The sequence below is a fragment of the Anomalospiza imberbis genome, chromosome 21, assembly GCF_031753505.1.
Source record: "Anomalospiza imberbis isolate Cuckoo-Finch-1a 21T00152 chromosome 21, ASM3175350v1, whole genome shotgun sequence".
NCBI classification, from domain to species: Eukaryota; Metazoa; Chordata; class Aves; order Passeriformes; family Viduidae; genus Anomalospiza; species Anomalospiza imberbis.
The window spans coordinates 1-20,416 of record NC_089701.1 but is presented as its reverse complement, the minus strand read 5'-3'; the positions used below and the strand labels follow the sequence as shown (position 1 = coordinate 20,416).

The 20,416-nt window shown below is 41.9% G+C and overlaps 1 protein-coding gene across 4 annotated transcripts in view; it reads right to left on the bottom strand.

Annotated features, from left to right (window-relative positions):
- Window positions 1-11,557, bottom strand: part of GARNL3 (GTPase activating Rap/RanGAP domain like 3) — a 30,974-nt gene extending 19,417 nt beyond the window's left edge. The window contains exons 1-11 of one of the 4 annotated variants that reach the window (XM_068210838.1): window positions 11,235-11,557; window positions 9,034-9,103; window positions 7,639-7,713; window positions 6,733-6,832; window positions 6,185-6,303; window positions 5,485-5,549; window positions 2,973-3,036; window positions 2,694-2,720; window positions 2,239-2,314; window positions 1,554-1,652; window positions 914-1,017 (exon numbers count right to left, since the gene is read on the bottom strand). In XM_068210838.1, coding sequence (XP_068066939.1) covers window positions 914-1,017; window positions 1,554-1,652; window positions 2,239-2,314; window positions 2,694-2,720; window positions 2,973-3,036; window positions 5,485-5,549; window positions 6,185-6,303; window positions 6,733-6,832; window positions 7,639-7,713; window positions 9,034-9,103; window positions 11,235-11,290 — 855 coding nt within the window. In that variant the 5' untranslated portion in view covers window positions 11,291-11,557. Of the gene's footprint in view, window positions 1-913; window positions 1,018-1,553; window positions 1,653-2,238; window positions 2,315-2,693; window positions 2,721-2,972; window positions 3,037-5,484; window positions 5,566-6,184; window positions 6,304-6,732; window positions 6,833-7,638; window positions 7,714-9,033; window positions 9,104-9,249; window positions 9,484-11,234 lie in introns of those variants that run through there. The other 3 variants (XM_068210836.1, XM_068210837.1, XM_068210839.1) reach the window with 3 other exon arrangements.
- Between the last annotated feature and the right edge of the window lie 8,859 nt (window positions 11,558-20,416).

Here is a 20,416-nt window from a genome sequence, read left to right as displayed (position 1 = left end):
ACATATGTTTAGAAAAGCACTCATAGTTTCCATAATTAATATTCACAATTCAGGCAGGGAAACTCTAGCATTCCAAAAAAAACCCCAAATCTACCACTTGAAATAAAAGGACAAAAAACTGGTGCTGAATTAATCTTTAAAAAAAAGTATCCTGATTGGCCTCCGTTTTCTTCTGTGATGTTGTCGTCAGTCCAAGCAAAAAGCATGAGAAAACTGACACAGAAACAGAAAAAGTAAGTTTTAATTATATAGTCTAATCATATTACTGTAAGAATGCATAATAAATAATAAATCAAGTAATTTGTAAGTAAATGAGGTAATTTTTTATGGATGTATGATGTATAGTAAACACACGTGCCTAAAATTATTTTTTTCATCATAAATACAAAGAAAGGTCTGAGCAATGAATGACAGCACATTTGAACAAGAACCCACCTAGTTAATCCATGGCAGTGTGACAGCACTTCTTTACGGTTACCAACATTAACATGCTCACAAGGGGAATTTCAAGCTACACTAATTGCTACTCAAGCAGGAGTTATGCATTAAACGTGTGAATATTCCTACAATTCACACACAAGGCTAACTTCCAGTTTTCCTAAAGTCTTTGAGGTAATAACTACAGCAGTGAAGCTCGTCAAGTCATCTGAACACCACACTTAATCACTTGTCAGTGAAGCAATTTAGATCTTCATAAGTATCTTTTGTACCTTAATAGAGACGATAGGATGCATTATTTCTAATAAACATCATGAAATTTTCAGCATCAGGTAGAATATAGAGAAAAAAAAGTGCAAAAGACTCAAGGCTTACATTTCTCAAACATTAACAGACAAGAAATCCTTTATTTCTTATAAAGCTTTGGAGTTTGTGATTTAACAAATAGGGAAATAAAAAAGAGAGAACCATGTACCTGCTGCTTGTTTTCTCTAGAATACGGTAGCATGGTTGAAACATGGAACATGATTTCATGCCCTTGAAAAACTGTATAGATGGAACAGGTTCCTGTTGTATCATCTGCAAGGGAAGGCAACATTTTAAGGAGGAGTATCTCCTGCAAGTTTTCTGAAGATGGAAAGATACTTCAAGTCTTTCTACTGAATCTTCTTCAATTATCCCTTTTTGTCTGATCCATTTTAGAAAATGCCCACACCGCATGTTTTGTGTGAGTCTAAACCCAAGTTTGCAACTAATCTACATATTCACATTTAAAACCTACGACACCTTTCACCTACCCTCCTGAAATCACACAGGTCTTTAAGCCACAATGTCCTTCTATCATGAAGCAAGTAACATGTCAGGTTATTGTTCACCTCATTCCAACTTAAAATGAAACAGTTTGCCTTGATACCTGTCATAACTGCCTTCCATACCAGTGACTTAAGCTGACCTGGCTCTTTCCTGGTGAAGTAGAGCATTTAGTACACATACGAGGAAGCCCATTTTGGGATTGTTTCATAATCGTGATATATACAATAGGCGCAATACGCAATAAGAAGAAACATTGAGAATGCAGCTCCACCCCCCTTTCATTGCTTCAGATGAGTTCTTACTTTTATTGTCCAGTCCTCCTCTGTAGCCTGACCAGCCTTTCAAAGTAATTGTGTCACCCAAGAGATGCAAAAATCGTTGAAAGCTTTCACTTCCAGTTTCTACATGTGGGAGGGAGAAATGTTACCAAAAAAGAGCACCCGTAGTAATAGAACATATCTTAAAAATGACCAAAATAAGGAAATGGGTCCTGCATCCAGGACACAAGTTTCAGCTGAGTTAGCTTCCTTTCCTGTCTTCCAAGCCTACTGCCTTTCCAGAAACAGCCCCCCAACCGTGCAGAATAGGCATCATCACATGACATTAAACAGTGACCTCTTTTGTTAGCATCAATGCTGTTCAAGTTCGTAGGAGAATGTAATCGTGCTGTAAAAGAGTGAAAGAACTACAAGCAGTAAGTTAATGAGTCGCCTCCTTCAAATGCTCCTTTTTTCTAAGCATTTATGTCACACGGCCTATTTCTAGAAGAGAGATTTCACTCTTTCACGCCGTAACAGTAGGCTTCCTACTGCAACTTCTTTCAGACATAAAAGGCCCTATGATACAATTTTTCACCCAACACATGAAACCAAACTAAAAGACTGTTCATATAACCATTACCTCCCACCCTGCTTCCAGCTGTAGGCACTATCTTGCTTTTTTTTATTCAGATGAACAAAACAATTAAGGAGAAGGTGAAAAACTCACCATTACTGAACATTTCATCATCTGTAAGCTGACCATCCTTAGCATAAAGGACTCCAAATTTAAAATTCACCGATCCCTGAGAAATAAAACCAAATATTATATGATAAACAGACATTCAAACAGAAGACCTAAAAATTTGTTTTCCCTGAGGACTTTCCTGTATGTATCTTTGTATACATTCTACACATTAGAACCTACACTTTATACCACCTCCTATATACTATCTCCTAATACATAATTTATCTTTAATCTTCTATAGTACAGCATAAAATTATTAATTGGTGATCTGTTATTATTAAGTTGGTGCTTAAAGTTATCTTTGCTGTCATGTTCAAAAAACAATTTTTTTTACTGTAATCAGCAATTGATTTCAAAGTCATCATAAGCACATCAAAATACAAAGCCGTATTCCCTGGACAGGTCTGTGAGCTAGAAGTAGTTAGGTTTATATTTACCTCTTGCTCTTCAAGAACCAATAAATCCTGTAAACAAAAACAGTATCTTTAGCACACTCGTATTAAAGAGTCTACAAGGATGATGGCTTTATTTGTGTTTATAAGTTTTGATTTTAAATGGCCAGTTCAATGGATAAAGACAGTTTAAGTAGTATTATGTACAATCATCATTATTAACTGCTACTGCAAGAAACAAACTAGTAGTATTTATGCTTAATTACTTATATTTCCAGAAAATAATAAAGAAAAAGAACCAAACAAAAAAAAGTTACTTTCTACCTTTTGTATCTCAGGATGAAAAATTTCTCTTGGGCTCTTCTCAAATTTATCAAGACTCATAGCACTGAAATGCAAACGAAATAGTGCTTTACAGAAGTGCAAGTACACATTTCAACGCCGAACCACCAACAGACTGCAGTTACAACAGTTACAAAATGAGTTGTTCAAAGAGTCTCTGTTAAATGGAATGTTTTGTGGAACTGCCATTTCTTTCCCAAAATAGTAACTTCCAACACTCCCTAAACTTCTTTTGTACTTTAAAAACAGAAATTAGTAAGACCTTGTATGGAGATCAGGTTTAAATTTATTTCCTTATAAAGCACAGAGCTCTATTACATCACCCTTCACTTCTGCTCTAAACATAATCACCGTGACCATTTTAGGAGGGCTCAATAACCAATTCTATTTTTTAGGTTGTCTCTCTTTTTAAATAATTCAACACAAGTCAAATGAAAAATGAGAAGTTCAGCATCAAATTCACACAGCAATGATTCACAGGCAGAACAGAAAAGATATTCACATAAAAAGCAAGATCAACTGCCTCAATAAACAGAAATATCTAATTCATAGCTTTTTTTTTTTAACTCATACCTTTGCAACTACTATTGTTTTTATGCCCCTTTTCTCCTCCCCAAGCATTATAGAGCTGTGCAGCATGTCATGGAGCTCTGAATGCAATCTGCCTGGGGCACAATGAACTAACATAGAGGTGAAGTCTTTCCACCGTTGCTTATGCTAGATTGCAGTGCAGAGATGATTTTCTTTAGTTCCTTTTGAAAGATACTAAAGCATTCCAAAGAATTTAGAGAAAGGAAATTTATTAATGCAACCAAAATTCTTTGAGACAGTCTGTACCGAGATTTACATCAGGTGTGAACAGGTTGAAATGTCAAAGGACTATCAATCAAGTCTGAGGGATGGCTCAAGGACTGTAAAAGCAAAAAAAAAAAAAAAAGTCAGGGAAGAGTTTTCAGTCCAAGCTGAAGCAGGCAAAAGGAGATGACAGTCATGCAATTGACTGCATGTGGCACAGACCCTGGGAGAAACAAAGTTTGAAACAAGCCTACCATTTTCCTCTGTAGAATACTGGAGCATCACAGGTTGGAACAAGTCAGGGTGTTTTAGCCACGGAGTTACAACCCTAGCTAGCAGATGACAGTTTATCCAGCCTGGGATGCCTGACGAAATACCCGCTTTGTGGGTGAAGTGGAGAGAGAGGCTAGGTTGGAAAGGGATGTTAGGAAGAGTGACTCCAGTGACTGGTGGACAGACATGGAAAGTCAGGTACTTATGCAAGTCAAGAATGCAGTACAGACAACTAGGAACACTGTTTGAGCCAAAATAGCAGGAGTTTGCAGAGGGCACCTAGCTGAACTTGATGAAGAAGATGAAAGGTATCTCAAGTGTTTTCAACTCACCATCCTGACACTCCCAAAACAGAGCCTCAGCCCGGGAAATCAGATTTAAGAAGCGAGGCTCAAAGGCCTGATAGCCTCTCTGGCAAATTCAGTAGTCTGGGACCTCTCATAAATCTTATGCAGTAGCAGGAACATCCAGATCTGTTGGCACTGACTTCACACCAAAACACATGGTTTGCTTCCAGAATTCTCCTTTCACATAGGCACTGGCAGTGTCAACCAGAGGCCCAGCTTCAATCAAATAAGAGACATTTGTTCCTACTCTATACAGATTACAGGTTTTAAAAACCTGCAAACCACTCTGTTGTCTGGTACACACTATTTGTTTAGTGAAAGATATTCTTAACAGGTTCCTAGAGAAGCTAAAACCCTTACAAGAAGAGCCATTCAATGACATTGTCTGTGAAGGAATTGAGAAAACACACCATGTGATGAGATTGTAAAAACTGCAGATTAGATTTCAATGAAGGCTTTGAAAACCAGCGCTCTGACATTTCAGCTGATGAAATTGTTCAAAGAAATGGAAATAGCATTGGGTTTGCTCACTTCATATTCTCTTCTACTACAAAAGAGGCAGGGCGGAGTACAAGCACGTTCATACAAACTCCAGCTGAAGCTAGGAATTCTCTTGGCTTCACTGTGCGTAATACACCCATAGTGAGACCCAGATGAAGACAATCAGCTGAAGAAATAATTCTCAGCATCTTGACTGTTTGCTTCCCTCTACTAGGGCCAAGTAATAACCACCAGTGAAAATCTGCTATTCCTCAGTTCTTTTTATTGTCTAATTTTTAAAGATATTTCTTCTCCGTCACTGCAGTTCCATTTAGTACCTGTTCTCCAATGAACTTGAAAATTGTCCCTCTGCTGAAGAGAAAGTGCAAAGAATTTCTCTCCATTATAAGTTTTCACCTTGTCTGGTCAAGAACAGGCTTTAAAAACACTTTTTGCTGCCTTCAATGATTAAGACTTGCAAAACCATTTTTACGGTTTGTAATCGATTTATCACGAAAATCACAGAACGCAAGCTCTGAATTACATGAAAAGGTATACAGGCAAATATCTAAACTGATAAGTTATTTGTAAATACATACCTTAATATAGATTTCACTGATAATGTTTTTGTGGGACTGTAAGGGAGACATATTTTCTGAGTACCCTGTAAACAAGAAAAGCTAGGATATATTACAGGACATACCAACTTTTTCTGCATATTCAAATACGAATATTAATAAAAACAATTAAGTCAAAAAAGAAGGAAGAAAACCAAGGTAATTTTACTTAGCTATACTTACTGATTTAGAGAAAAAAAAGTCATGGGTGCTGCAAAGAAAAAAAAAGCAAACCATACATGCCTACAGTAGAGTTTTAAAACAATTGCTTGGATAAAAGACTCTCATGGAACACTAAGTGAAAAAAAAAAGTGAAACCAGTATCAGACCTGCCTATTTTCTTACCATTGTACAAGAAAATCCTAAAAGCAGTATAAAGCCATTGGCTAATCTAACCATAGGATGTAACCAAGAACAATTTAGGCATCATATCTAAAAAAAAGCAGTTGTTAAAACAATTAAAAAATATCTGACATTACAGATTTCTGTCAAAAAGTTTAGTATAATGTTATCTACTAATTTAGTTTAGTGTTATCTACTATGGTAGAATTATATGTTATTATATGAAATTAAAATATGTAATAAATACTGGAATTCTGGAGAAAGAGGAAAAAGCATACGATAAACATATCCAAAACAAACAAACAAAAGTCAGAACAGCAGTTAAGTATTTGTTTCTTACAGTTTTTCTCCAAAGTATGGAATGGTATTGAGGAATGCGCTGATTATTTTGGTCAGACAGTACAACAGACAGAAAGAAAGGGTTCTTCTCTGCATCCGTGCCTACATAATTCTGATGAACTGTTGGAAGAAAAACAAGCAGCACCACCAATCATAAGGAAGACACACCCACCCACTCGTGTGCAGAATCAGAGAGACACCTGTAAACATACACATTCATATGAAAAAGAATATAGTTGTCTGCATAAATAACTATGTACTTATATACAGATGTGTAAAAAAAACCATCCAAAGAGATTGGTACAGCCTCAAAGCCAAGAAGGATTTCAAAACATCTCTTTTTGGTAGCAGGAGTTTCACTCCTTACAGACACCCATCCTCTGTTTTCAGGTTAAAAATGCATGAAGCAAGGACTCGTTTCATGTACAGGACAGAAAATGTTTTAATACTAAATTAACACTATACCTTTTTCCATATTGATATAGTAACAATTCAAAACTATATTAACAGCAGCAGCAAATTTCAATCCATCTGCAAAAAAATATTTACCTTTCCCTAAAAAATACTTGAAGTACCATCTTGTATGATACTCTGGGTTTTCCAAATGCACATCCGTTCTGTGCCATGTACCCGGAGCATAGTCTGTATTCTGAAATAGAATTGAGAGACTGTTACATTAAATGCCAAGTGAAAAAAAAGAGGACAAAATATAGGCAAAAGCAAATAAAGACTGAAATTTTAGCTGTACACTGCTTCTTAAAAAACATGGATTTTTGTGAAGTCAGTTGGCGTGTAGCTGAAATAAAAATTTCTCCCTGTCATTTACCCTTTTTTCTAATTTCTCTCTAAGTAGGTAAGTCTTTTCCTACTGTACCACTCTTATGGGTAATGTCTTAGAATATCAGTGAAAAGAAGGTCTTTCAATGTGGAATTTAAAAACATTTTTAAAACTTAAATAAATTAATGCCTTCAGCTTTCATTTTCACAGTTCTTCCCAAATTAATCCCCAATTGTCACTGGAGTAGCTGCAGGATCACACCGCGAGTTTGGCAGCAAGAAAGATGAAGGGAATTACTTTCCAAGGCTCCACTCAATCTCTTTCTCTCTTATTTAAAGATGAGCACAGCTGCCAAAAGACAGCTAAGGGTCAAAAAAATGAAGCTAAAGCTCATCACGGCAAGGAGCAAACTTTAAAGCACAGAGGTCAGCTTGAACATCAGAGTACCAACAGGACAGGATATATATAGAGAGTTATGAACTAGAGACTGGGAAGCATCATTCAGAGATATTTTTCTCCTAACAGGATCAAGTGAGCAAAAATGTTACCAAAATGAAAAAATGCCAGAATTTTCAAAGTCCTCTTCCTTAGCAAACAACTGCAAATGCATCCTTCGTAGGTGAAAAATAACTGAAGCTGAATCATTTTCTTCAGTGTAAGTATTTTTGGGCACTTACCTCACCAGAGGAGCCATTTTCCACACGGAACCGTCCAGCTCTTTGAATGGCTCCATCAGCATCACTGGATATAAGCTATAAGAGAGTTTAACATAGAGGTTCTATTTCCAAAAATAGCCATACAATCAGCAATCAAAGCTTACTACCATTTCTTTTTGTTGCAGGCATCATGACTCCCCACAGAGAAGGGACTAGTCTAGCTATTACCAATTTGACTAAAGATTTTGAATGACCCAGTAAGAACTCTGAGACATGAATGAGATGCTACTGTGGAAAACATGAAGCAAGAAAAGTTAAGTATGAAACATTTAGAAATTTGAAAGGGCAACAAGAACCTTTAAACATCGGTACTCCAAAAATGACACACTTTCATAAAATGCTAGCAAATTTTTAATAAAAACAACCAAGAAATGAGACCATTTGTGTGAACTGACTGTGAATTAATACTTATAAATAACTTTTTATTTTCCAGCAAAAGACTTTAAGTACTAGGAATGAAAGAGCCTCTTACCAGAAAACAGTTTACTTGCATTTTTGGATTAAAACACCACATCTTTTATGTGGAATGTATGGAAAGAAAAGATACCTGGTGTTCCCGCAATGCAACTTCCAGCAACTAGGCCACCATTTTACACCCAGTTTACATACACTGCAGTAAATATACTACCCAAGAACTTAAAATTATAACTATAGCTCATATAAAACTTGTGATTTCATTCCACAGTAACAGAGCTGGAGTTCATTTTCTTAACTCCTCCCCACTTCTGTTATCCTACAGTAAATTTATGTAATTTTATTATGACCTTGTAATCAGAATGACACTGTTTTAATTGCTGATATATTTTCACAGTGCAGAAGAAACTGATATACGAGAAAAACAAGGTGCCAACTTAATCTCTGAATTTCAAGAAAATGCAGAATAACTGACAGATTCTAGGGAACCATTTTCAAAATCCTAATTCTGACTAGTTTGTTTAGTTTTAAGCCCTCTTCCACTACTATGAGTCATGTACATATAAAACTACATACACATGTATACAGTTTATAGCTTACATAATTCCTAGTACTTCATTAAATACTACCCTGATATTTTGCCATCTTCAGTTTCTAAGAGGAAAAAAGGCTCAATTTCCATCTGGCAGTAAACACAGTATTTATATAATGTTTCCTTTCCTGTTACAATGAAATATTAATTAATAAGGTAGTAAAAAGATCTCCTATCACGGGTCTGATATACATCTATTCAGAAGCCACTTTATATTAGCTTATAACTTTCAAGTCTAGCTGAGAACGCACATTTTCCAAACTAGATCCAATTCTTTTATTTGGAATTGAAAAGGATTAGAGCTCTGCATTATAAGCTGATAAACTGAAGGACAGGCTATGTATACTTACAAGCTCCACAGATCCATAATGCTTTCTGCTAAACTCTCCACGTCTGCAACCCAGATCTTCAGAGACGGAGCTGGAATAGAAACGCTTCATCAGTGTACACAAGCCTACTAGCCTTACATTTCCTGCAATGCTATACCCTGCCATTAGAAAAAACATCATTTCTGCTGAACAGGGTTCACAGCACATAAACTCATTGCTGCAGGGAACACTTCTTACAGCATGCACAATCTCTAGCAGCCATTGCACTCTGGCTTTCACATTACTCCCAAAGCAAATGTCCATATCCTAACTGAAAGCAAAAGCTACGATTAAATTAAATACTTAGGCATGACACAATCAGAATTCCAAAGCAGGTGGTGGCTCATAACCACGTTCAAAATGTAAACTTAATGCCTCAAAAAGGACAACTGCCCTATACAACTCAGTAAGACCACATTTAGTAGGTTGCTACTGATTTTTTCAGTCTTTTTTCAGCCTACACACAATGAAAAATTAAACCAGTACTTTAAGAGCACAAGAAAACAACAGCATTTCAGAGGTTTCCCTCTACCACCTTAACAACGATAGCAAACAAAAGTAATTCTAGACCGCAAAGTTCAAAATTCACCTGCATTACCAACCTCATACCATCATATCACATTACTCACCACCTCTTCACAAACTACATTCCAGTAATTTGAAGACAGACTGCCTTGCCAAAAACCACACCTTTCATATCAAAAGCATTCTTCTGACAACACTCTCAATAATCCAAAAAACAGGAGTATATCTGAGCTAATGATTAAAACAAGACTGCTTTAATATCAATATTCTCATTCATGTCCCAATTCAAACTACCTAAAATATACCTAAACTGCAAACACACTAGCAGTCCTTTTAATAAATCAGAATTATACCCAAGAGCAAATCTCTGCTTCTTCTCAGCCTAACTACTTTATAGCACATGTCACCTGCTTCGTATCTTGTAATTAAAGCAGAATCTCACACCAACCTCGTCAAAATTAGGCCTCTGAGCTTCAATTTAGGCACAGGTAAGATTCATGTTATCATGCTATTTGCATAAGTGCATTTACTCCCTAATGAATTCTTGCACCTGCACTCTTTGGCTCTCCATTCTCGGTTACCACCAAGATTTGTACTCGTCTGACATATCACACCTGCTAATTTAAAAATTACACTGTGATTAAAATCAACTGTTCGTATTGATTTTCTGCATTGAATTACATCCTTCCTCAGTCCTGATCTATATAACAAAAACGGTTGCTCTAGTTATAACACTTTTAGAGTAGTTTTCATCTTATTAAGATGAACTGCCAGCACTGAGGAGGTTAGTTCATCAGTGCTTCAGATTAGTTGGGCTTAATAATTTAAGATTTACTTACACTGCAAAGTATTTAAATACAGATGCATCTTTATTCATATGTATAACATGAATATAACTAACCAGCTTACGTGCATTTGTACAGCATCTACACAGTATACTCCACCTCTCCTTCCCATTTGTCTGGAAACACAGGTGCAGTTGTATAAATGAACAGAAATGATGAAGAGGAGAGAGGACTAGCTTCCTCCCGTTTCAACAGAAGCTTCTACAAAACAGTCCTGAAAGTTGAACAACGAAGCACAATTAAATGCATTTGCTATTCTAAATGCAGACGGTTTCTGAACCCTAGTGTCAAATCACAAGTTTTGTCTTTCAGAAGCTCGACACTGGAAAGCATTTTACTTGGGGGTCGGGAAGGTGGTGAGTTTGCAGATTGCACCTGTGTGATTAGAAGGATATAGCCTGCACGCCCCTCGGGCTTGCCATTCTCCTTGCCATCTACATGTTTACTACTCAGTACCGGTCCATCTGTTTTCATTTAAGAGTCACAAGCATCAACGCAGCCAGCAATCGTGCAATTCCAGCGATATCCCAGTGCTATCTGCTTGCAACGCTGAATACGCTGCGAAACCGACTCTGGAGACGCTCGTCCGACTCCGCCCACACCACCTGCAGCAGCCCGAAGGAGACGGCTGCAGCTCGGGGGCTCCTGCTGCTCCGCTACCACGAGGGCCTGCCGCCCCACACCGCGGGAGCCTCCAGCCCGCTCGCCCGGGAGGCCCCTGCAGCTCCCGATCCGCGGAAGCAAAGCACCGCCTTCCTCTCCGCCACCGGCAGCGCGCCACGCCCCGCCCCACCCGAGCTTAGCCCCCGGTACCGCTGAGTGAGGCCGAGGAACCGGGTGGACGCCCCTTCCGCGCTACTCAGCTCCATGCAGACGGCCAGACGGAGGCTTCACCCCTCCAGCGTCGCTCCCGCGGCTCCGTCCCGCGCGGGAGAGGCGCCGGGAGCTCCCCGCGCACATCCCGCTATCCCGGCGCACGGCCCCGCGCGTCCGCCCCGGCCCGCCAACCACTCATACGCCGCGTCCGCCGCTGCGTCAGCCGCTGCGCCGCCAGCGGCGCCTGCCGGGAGTTGTAGTCTCGGGCTGAGAGCCACCGGTCCGCCCTCCGCCGACGGGAGCTGCAGTCCCCCGACGGGATCGAACGGGTCCTTCGCCCCTGTGCGGGGAGGGACCTTTGTCAGCACCGCCCCTCCCGAATGCCGGCTTTATAAACGTCAAGGTAAAACATCGCTGTAGACATCTGCTGAGAGTTTCCCACGGAAAGTACACCTATTCGATATGCCTGCAAGTAGCAGAAACTAGTCAGTTCCAAGACGGCCAAGCGGATAGGTCAGATTTGCTGCGGAATGCTGCTCTCAAGTCCAGGTGTCACACCTCAATGACTTCCATTTACACTTCTTGACCGAAAGTGAGCTTACATGGTGACTTGCCTGCCAAATGAAAAGCAAAGACACATCCATACAGCGTTGTACTTAATACTGAGAAAAGGCAATCATCAGTTTGTCACAGATCTATTACTATAATGAAAAATTTACTTTAAGTATGAAATTAGAAGTGCCACAATAGCATTGTCTGAAGTGCAGTCAGCATCACATTTCATACCACTTGGACATGATGCAGTGGAGAATTTACATGCTTGACTTTCAGCTGTATTGATCAAGCGAGTGAGCCCTGCAGCAGCAGGGGAACGGCTGGTGGTGTTGCAGTGAGTGTAGATTCCAGTTGTGGCACAGCCACAGCCTCCAGCTTCACGGTGATCTCTATGCAGCAGAGTCATAGGGTGTCCTGGTTTAGGGCAAATTTGGGAGAAAACCTCCAAAAAGGGCCCCCTCAGAAAGCAAACCTACACAGCCCCTACCCCCAATCGATTTGGGAAGATTTAAAGTGAGAAAACACCTTTTCTCCCAATATTTTAGGGGATTAAATTAAGCGGTATATCTGCCATTTTATCAATTTTAGTGGAGGTAACTGCCCCATTTCCTCATTTTAAGGGGTTCACTTGAAGGAAGCTCTCCCTTTTTCAGCATTTAAAGGGTTTAAAACTACCTTTCAGGGCACTTTTTTCTATGCCCTAGGACTAAATATCTCAGAGAAGGGCCAGCCTAGCATGTACTTAGCCTTTATACTGCCTAGGAGGCTATTGTTTTTCTTATTTTTACTTATAATGTAGATAGTCCTAATTAGTAGTCCCAAGGAGACTGAGACTGTTCATATAATTAGTATTCTTCTCTACCCTACTTCGTCACATGTGGGGTACTACTTAGTAGTCACTGAAGAATAAATACGTAAGTTAACAGCAAATTACCCAACTTATCTAGCTATGCTGCCTAAACACAAAGTCTTATTTCTTACCAGTTTTTCTCCCTTTTGTTCCAAGTAGTTGTAGCAAAAAAGAAAGTGCTGCCATTTCCCTGAAGAATCTTCTCCTCTATCAAGCCCCTTACACCCCTTGAATTCAAGTCAGAGGAGCCAAATAGCTGCAGCTGCTCTGAGGGCTTTTATACCTGGTGGGATTTGCCCCCTCCCTTTTCCTGGGTGTCAAGGGAATGAGAGGCGGGGCCCAACCAGGGGTATATTAACCCCAGCCTTTGCCAAGGGGCTTTGGGTAAGAGTTTTCCTCTCATTTTTGTGAAGAGGCTCTTTCAGCTTATCTTGGGGTTTCTTCAGCAGGTGCTTTTGAGCATCTAAACCAACAGAGGACTTGAAGTTACTGTGCAAAAAAACCAGTGTGGACTACAGGGACTATTTAAATTAATGATTTGTATTTGTTCATTCAGGGGTGGTAAGCTGGTTTTGTAATCTTTGATTTTGTTCTTGGTTGTTTTTGTTTTGCTTGTTTGGTTTTTTTTTTTTTTTTTTGGAGTGCAACTTTCATGTGTCATTTCATGTGGAGTGCATTCATGTGTCATACAGCACACAATTTCACCCACTGCACTCACAGAAATGCTGTGTAACTTTGCCTCTCTCTGACCCAGGTGCCACTGATAATAACAGCCATAGCCTTGGGCTCAGGATGAAGCTGCAGACTTGAGGACCCAGGCACACTCAGGAGAGGATAAGTAGCTGACTTGCTGGGATTTGCCCCACATAACACTAAATTCATCCATTGATTTTCCTGTTTTATTATGGCAGCTAAGAGGCTAACAGGTGATCACAGGGCCCTCTGAGGCAGACTCATTTCAGGTCCAACTTGGATTCACATCACTGGTCATCCAAAAGATAAGTTGGGGCCATGGCCTCGAGATGGGAGTAGTGGGTTGGAAATTCCTGGGATAGATTTGAAAGCTAGCAGAGGCTAAGGGGATGTCCTCTAAGGAGCCTCTTAGGACAGCTAAAGGGAGAGGCTCTACTTTTGATTGCAGCTATAGGGTGTGCAGTGCAGAACAGTTCCGGTCTGTGTTGTGTTGTCCGGTGTACTGTGTTATCTGGTGTGTCTTTGGGGTCCCTTGGATCAGATATCCCTGCCTTTTCCCCTCAAGGGCCTTAATACAAGCATCAGCCATCATCTCTAGGTTCTTGAACACTCACACTTCTTGGCACGATGCCGATATAATTTGTTCTTTTACCGGCAGGCTTGGCAGTGTCTCTCATTTGCATCTCTGAAGCATCGAGTCAGATGTCTTGTGAGGCCTTGGTCCCGGCTGTATCACCATCCATCCTTTCCAGCCATGAGTTGTAACATCCTGGGGCTTACAAGATTGTATGGATGTGGAAAGCATTCTAAACATAGCATTGTCTCACAGCCATCCTGATCATTGTGACCAACAGTTCTTTTAACAGGTCACTCTGTTCCATTCTTTTCCAGGAGCTCTTCTGCTCCTTAGAGCCTCCTTCATCCACTGCCGCCAAAGCATCAGTCATCTCTTTTGGCATCCTCTCAGTCCTTGCCATTATTCTTCTTGCCAGGAACTTTATCATCCTTGTGTCATGCTGTTTGTATCATAATGTGTTGTTTGTGTTTAGTGTCCCCTCGTTTGTCCTGTCCTGTGTCATGGGTGTCTGCATGTATTTGTCCCAGGGGTGTTCTGCCCTGCTGCATAGCCTGGTGTAACAGGATAAGTCCTGGGGACTTGAAATTTGCAATGCAGGGTGTAGTTGGATTCTAGATGGTATTCCTAGATTGACATAAGGTGTTTGCAGCTGTTAAATTATCCTGCAACCATTTGACTTTTGTCCTAATTCTCTTCCAGATGCAGGTGGATTAAATCTGTGGCAGAGCCCCTCAGTCCCTGGAGAGGGGGTTCCCCTGAGCAGGTCAGTCACTGTTTGTCTCTGCAGTGGAAATGTAAATGGTACTCTGTGTTACAGTACTGTTTTCTATCTTTATTTTCAGGCATTAAATCTGGATATCTGCAGTCAAGGTGAGCAGTGACCAGTTGCAGAAGCAGTTGTTCTCACTCAAGTCTCAATTTCTGATGCAACTCTAAGCCTCCATTCTTGTTTGTGTGCTTTAGGCAATCCATTCGGGGTATGCCAAGCCCCCGTCACCAACCGGCTAATGGACCGGGTTTCCTGTGCTTGTGAGTCCTCTGGAAGTATTTCAGGACTCTTTGATGAAGCATTTATCTTTTCTATTTCAAGGTGCCATGCAGGTAGCCTTTGGCAATGGCCAAGGAGTTGCGGTGAGTTGCTGTGGTAGGGAGGGGGGAGCAAGGGTCCATTTAGGTTTCAGCATTGCCAAGTCATTTTGTCTCTTCTTAACCCAGGCAAACCTTGTGATGATGGTGTCAGCCTCTGAGCATGGCCAAAGTGTGCAGCCCAAGGAGCCAGCCATTCTTAGGAGAATGGTGAGTAGCAGAATTGCTGGGTGTTGTCCATTGTGTAGATAAGATCATGCAGTGATGTTTGGTGTTCTTGATTGTAGCTGAGCAAGGGACCACAGCCCAGTGACTGTAGGAAATTGCCAACAGGCGAGGCAGCTTCCATTTGCAAGCGTCGTGGATTCTCATCCCCAGACATCCAAAAGATAAGTCGAGGGCTACAACCCTGAGAGGGGAGCAAAGCGAGGCACTGGGAGGGCTTTTTGAATCAGCTTTGGTGGCAGGGATGTGCAAGAAGCATCCACTTAGGCCACCTAAAGGGAAAGTGTTTCTTTTGATCACAGTGCTGATGTGCTCAGGGCAGAGCAGTCCTGGTGTGTGTTGTGCCACTTGTCTATTGTGCATTCTGTGTGTTTGGATATTTTGTGTCATGTGTCTTTTTTTACCTTAGCCCTTTGAGGGGCCTATCAGTAACCCTGGCCTTGTTTTTGGCATCTGTGATCTCTGCATTCCTTGGACAGGCACCAGTGCAATAGGACTCTTGATTCTGGAGGACAGACAGGCATCTGAATTGCATCTCTCTTTAGAAGCATCCAGTCAGATGTCTTTTAAGGTCTTGTTCTGAGCCGTGTCAACAGCTGCGCACTGCAATGATCCATTATAGTGGATTAGGACTTGTAAGAATGCGAAGCTAGCTAGAACCTTCTGACCGTAAGATTCTTGGGCATTCATCTTTGCGGTTCTCTGAAGAAATCATTCTGTTAGCATCTTGTTCCTGCAGGGTTCTCTAAGCCTCAGCGGCTCTAAACTGTCAGTCTCACCTAGGTTATCTTGTTCCAGATTCTCTTGGTGCTCGCCGGCATTCTTCTCACTGAGAGCTCTCTCTCTCCCGGTTGCGTCCCCTCATTTGTCATGTCCTGTCCTGTGTCACGGGTGTCTGCACGTATTTGTCCCGGAGCTGCTCTGCCCTGCTGCATAGCCTGTAATAGGACAAGTCACGGGCACTTGAAATTTGTAATGCAGGGTGTAGTTGGGCTCTAGATTGTATTCATAGATTGACATAAGATGTTTGGTGTTGTTAAGTTATCCTGCAGTCATTTGACATTAGTCCTAACTTTCTTTCAGATGCAGACAGTTAAAATCTGTGGTAGAGCCCCCCAATCCTGGGGGAGGGTGTTCCCAGGAAAAGGTCAGTCATTGTTGTATTTGTAGGGGAAGCATAAATGATGACTATGTTACAGTACTGTTCTTAGCCTTTATTTTTAGGAAGTCAAGACAGATAGCAGCAGACAAGGCCAAGTGTGCAAGGTGAGCAGTGGACATAAGCAGTTGTTCTTGCTCAGGTCTCAGTTTTTGGTGCAACTCTAAGCATCCATTCTTGTTTGTGCGCTTTAGGCAGTCCTTTCAGAGTATGCGTAGCCCCTGTCAGAAACTGGCTGATGGACCAGGTTTCCTGCGCCTTTGAGCCCTCTGGAAGTAGTACAGGACTCTGTGATGAAGGCTTCAAGTTTTGTATTTCAAGGTTCCATCTGGGTAGCCCTCTGGAATGCCTGAGGGGTTGCGGTGAATCGGGGAGGTAGGGAGGGGGGAACGGGGGTCCGCTCAAGTTTCAGCAATGCCACGTCACCTTGTCTCCACTTAACCTAGGTGTACCTTAAGACAATGGCGTCAGCCTCTGAGCGCGGCCGAAGCATGCAGCCCAAGCACCAGGGCGTTCTTAGGAGACACAGTGAGTAGCAGAATTGTCAGGTTTTGGCCGATGTGCTGTTAAGATTGCACAGTGATGTTTGGTTTTCTTTCTCTTGGCAGACTAAGAGACGACAGCTGGAACTTCCTAGTCTGGGACGCGGCTTTCTTTTGCACCCAACGGGGGTTTGCATCACCAGTTGCATGCAAGATAAGTTGAGGGCAGTGCCCCACAGAGGGGATGAGTGGGCCGCTGGGTCGGGACTCCCCAGGAGGGGTTTTTGAGTCAGTTTTGGAGACAGGGATGTCCAAGAAGTGTCTCCTTAGGCTGCCTAAAAGGAAAGTGTCTCTGTCGATCACTGTGTTGACGTGCACCGGGCAGAGCAGTTCCGTGGTATATCGTGTCACTTGTCTGTTGTGCATTCTGTGTTATGGGTCTCTCATGTCCTATATCTTTTTTTACCTTAGCCCTCTGAGGGGCCTATCGGTGACCCTGGTCTCATTCTTGACGTCTGTCATCTCTGTGTTCCTTGGCCTGGCACCAATGCCATAGGACTTTTGACTCGGGGGCCCGGACAGGCATTGGAATCACATCTCCTTTTAGAAGCATCCAGTCAGATGTCTTTAAAGGTCTTGTTTGAGCAATGATCCATTATAACGCATTAGGACTTGTGAGACTGCCAAGCTAGATAGATCATTCTTACAGTAGGCTTCTTGGGCATCCGCTAGAGCAGTTCTTGGAAAACATCGTTCTCTTAGCGTCTCCTTCCTCCAGAGCTACCTGAGCCTCATCTGCTTGCCCTCGGCCTCACCTAGGTCATCTTGTTCCACAATCTCTCAGTTCTCGCGGGCATTCTTTTTGCCAAGAGATTTCTCTCCCTGTTGTGTCCCCTCGTTTGTCGTGTCCTGTTTTGTGTCATGTCCTGTGTCACGGGTGTTGTCTGTGTTTGGCACAGATCTGCTCTGCCCTGCTGCATAGATCGGTGTAGGCATAATCAGACAGGTCCTGGTGCCTAGAGATTTGTAATACAGTGTGTAGTTTGTCTCTAGATTGTATTTGTAGATTGACATAAGATGTCTAGAGCTGTTAAGTTATCCTTCAGCTGTTCAACATTAGTCCTAACTGTCATTTAGATGCAGATGATTTCAATTTGTGGCAAACTGCTCCATCCCATTTCAGCAGGTTGTCCTGGGAAGGTCAGTCGCAGTTTATTTTTGCAGGGGAAGCAAACACAAGTGTTACAGCACTGTTCTTTGTCCTTATAAGCAGATGGTTTTGCTCAGGTATCAGTTTCTGGTGAAACTCTAAGCATCCACTATTGTGTTGGTTTTTTTCTTGGTGTTTTTTTTTTTTGTTTGTTTTTTTGGGTTTTTTTTGGGCAGTCCTGTTGTGGTGTTTTCACAGTATCTCAGTGTGGGTTTTTTTTGCTTTGCTTCTTTGCAGGTGCTGTTGTTGCCCTAGGCGCGTAAAGGAACAGAGGTGAGTGGGTGAGTCAGCGTTTAGGTAGGGTAACTCATAGGTGACTGTTATGCAGCAGCATGCTAAGCGTGTACCTGCTCATTTTGTAGCTATCCTCCAGGCAGCCTGTGGAGTTGAATCAAGATTTCAGGTGAGCTGGGGCAGTGGTGTGTCGGAGTTCTGGGGATTCCTCTTTTGGAGGGCGCTAGTTGCATTTTCTGTTTTGTCCTAGGTATTGTGAGGAGGTGCGTAGCTAAAGCTTGGAAACGGTAGCACCAAAGCAGATGTGGAGAACGTCTTGCTATCTACATCCAAGTGATGATGGATTTTGTCCGGTCGTCTTGCAAAAGCTAAGTGCTGGGGCCAGTAGGTGGGAGAAGGGGAAAAACCTTTACAGGAGGCAATTTGGTGTTAGCTTAGAGGAGAGGTCCATAGTAGGATGGCTCCCTCAGAAGCAAAGGGAGAGGGTTTCTCCTCAGCCTCTCCAGAGTCTTTGCTGGGCAGGGCAGTTCCGATCCATCTCCGCATTCTTGCGAAGTTTGTGTCAGTGGCCTTCTTTGACTCTTGACGTTGTCATGGATCTTTTCAGCCGAGAAGCCCACCTTCAGGTCTGGAGCTATACCCACGGTCACCCCGTAGTCATTGCTTTCTTCTCTAGGCCTGCTGAACTTCTTACACTTCGTCTTAAGTGCTTTGGCACTAACATCTTGAAAGGAGTTACATTTCATCATCATGTGCTATTGCCCTCGGGCTTTCTTTCCTTTGGCATCATCGGCCTATGGCTCATCTTTGGCTAGGAATCTTGGGTCCATAAGGTAGAACTGCCAGGCAGTTTCCACTTGTGTCTGTGTCCATTGGTGTCTGTGTCCATTGGTGTCTGTGTCCATTGGTGTCAGTGTCCTAGGCCTCCGTTACATCTTGAGGCTTTATCGGCATCAATCTGTGCCGTATCAGCCATATTTTTCTCAGGTACCTTCCTGGATATCGCTTATTCTGGCATCTTACCATTTTTACTTTTTGAGACAGGAAGAGGTACGTGACATGTTCTCATCCATCTTCCTTCTCACCTTTGGTAGCATCTTCTCTTCCCGTGCCATTCTCTTGGACTTCTATAGGGAGCATATTAGACCCTCATCACGTGACCGCAGTAGTTCCATAGCTTCCGCCTTCTCAAAGGGTATAGGGCTCAACAATTAATCTTCCAGAGAGTTATGTCAAGTCCTCACTTAAATTGTACCTATGTTGGCTTATATTGAGTGTACTTATGTTGTATGTACCTATGTTGGCTTATACTGTATGTGCTTACGTTGTACCTATGTATGTTGGCTTACAGTGAATGTACTTATGTTGTTTGTACCTCTGTCAGTTTATATTGTATGTACTTATAGTCTATGTACCTATGTTGGCTTATATTGTGTGTACTCATATTGTATGTACCTATCTTGGTTTCTGTTGTATGTGTGTCTATTGTGCCACTTATGATTGGAGCTGCCCTGCCCAGGCATGTAGTCAAGGTCAGGTAGAGCAGTTATAAAACTTTACAATTCATCTGTCTTCTATGGGGTTTTGGGTACAAAATTTATGGGCCAGGAGTGGGAGTAGCTCCTAGCTGTCAAGATAGTCACTCGTTGACCGCCTCCCATTGTCTCACAGGTTCCCGGGTCCCTACATATTTCCCTAGAATCTACCGCTTGACATCGGGGAGCTGCAGTCAGAAGATGTGTTGAAGCATATTCCTCAGAGTAGTGTTTCAAGTAAGGGTTACAGTCAGCGTGTAAGTGGAAAAGTGTGTGATAGAGGGTGATTGTCTCTCTCTGTCTGTGAGAGTTTGTGTCTGCAGGTGTGAGTGTGTGCTGACTGGGTCTAACCCTGTGTGTATGGCCTTTACCTTTCAGGTTTTTCAACTCATTTTTAAATTTAGAATAAAAAATCCCCAGCCGGGTTGTTTTTTTTTTAACCCCTGGCTGGGTTATTTTTTTTCCTCGGTCTGGGCCGGTCTGCAAGGCGACTTTCATTGCCAAAGTTAGGGCGCGGACCGTCCCGGGACCGGGGTTTTCGTCAGGTAGGAGGATTTTCTTGGAGGCTCCTGG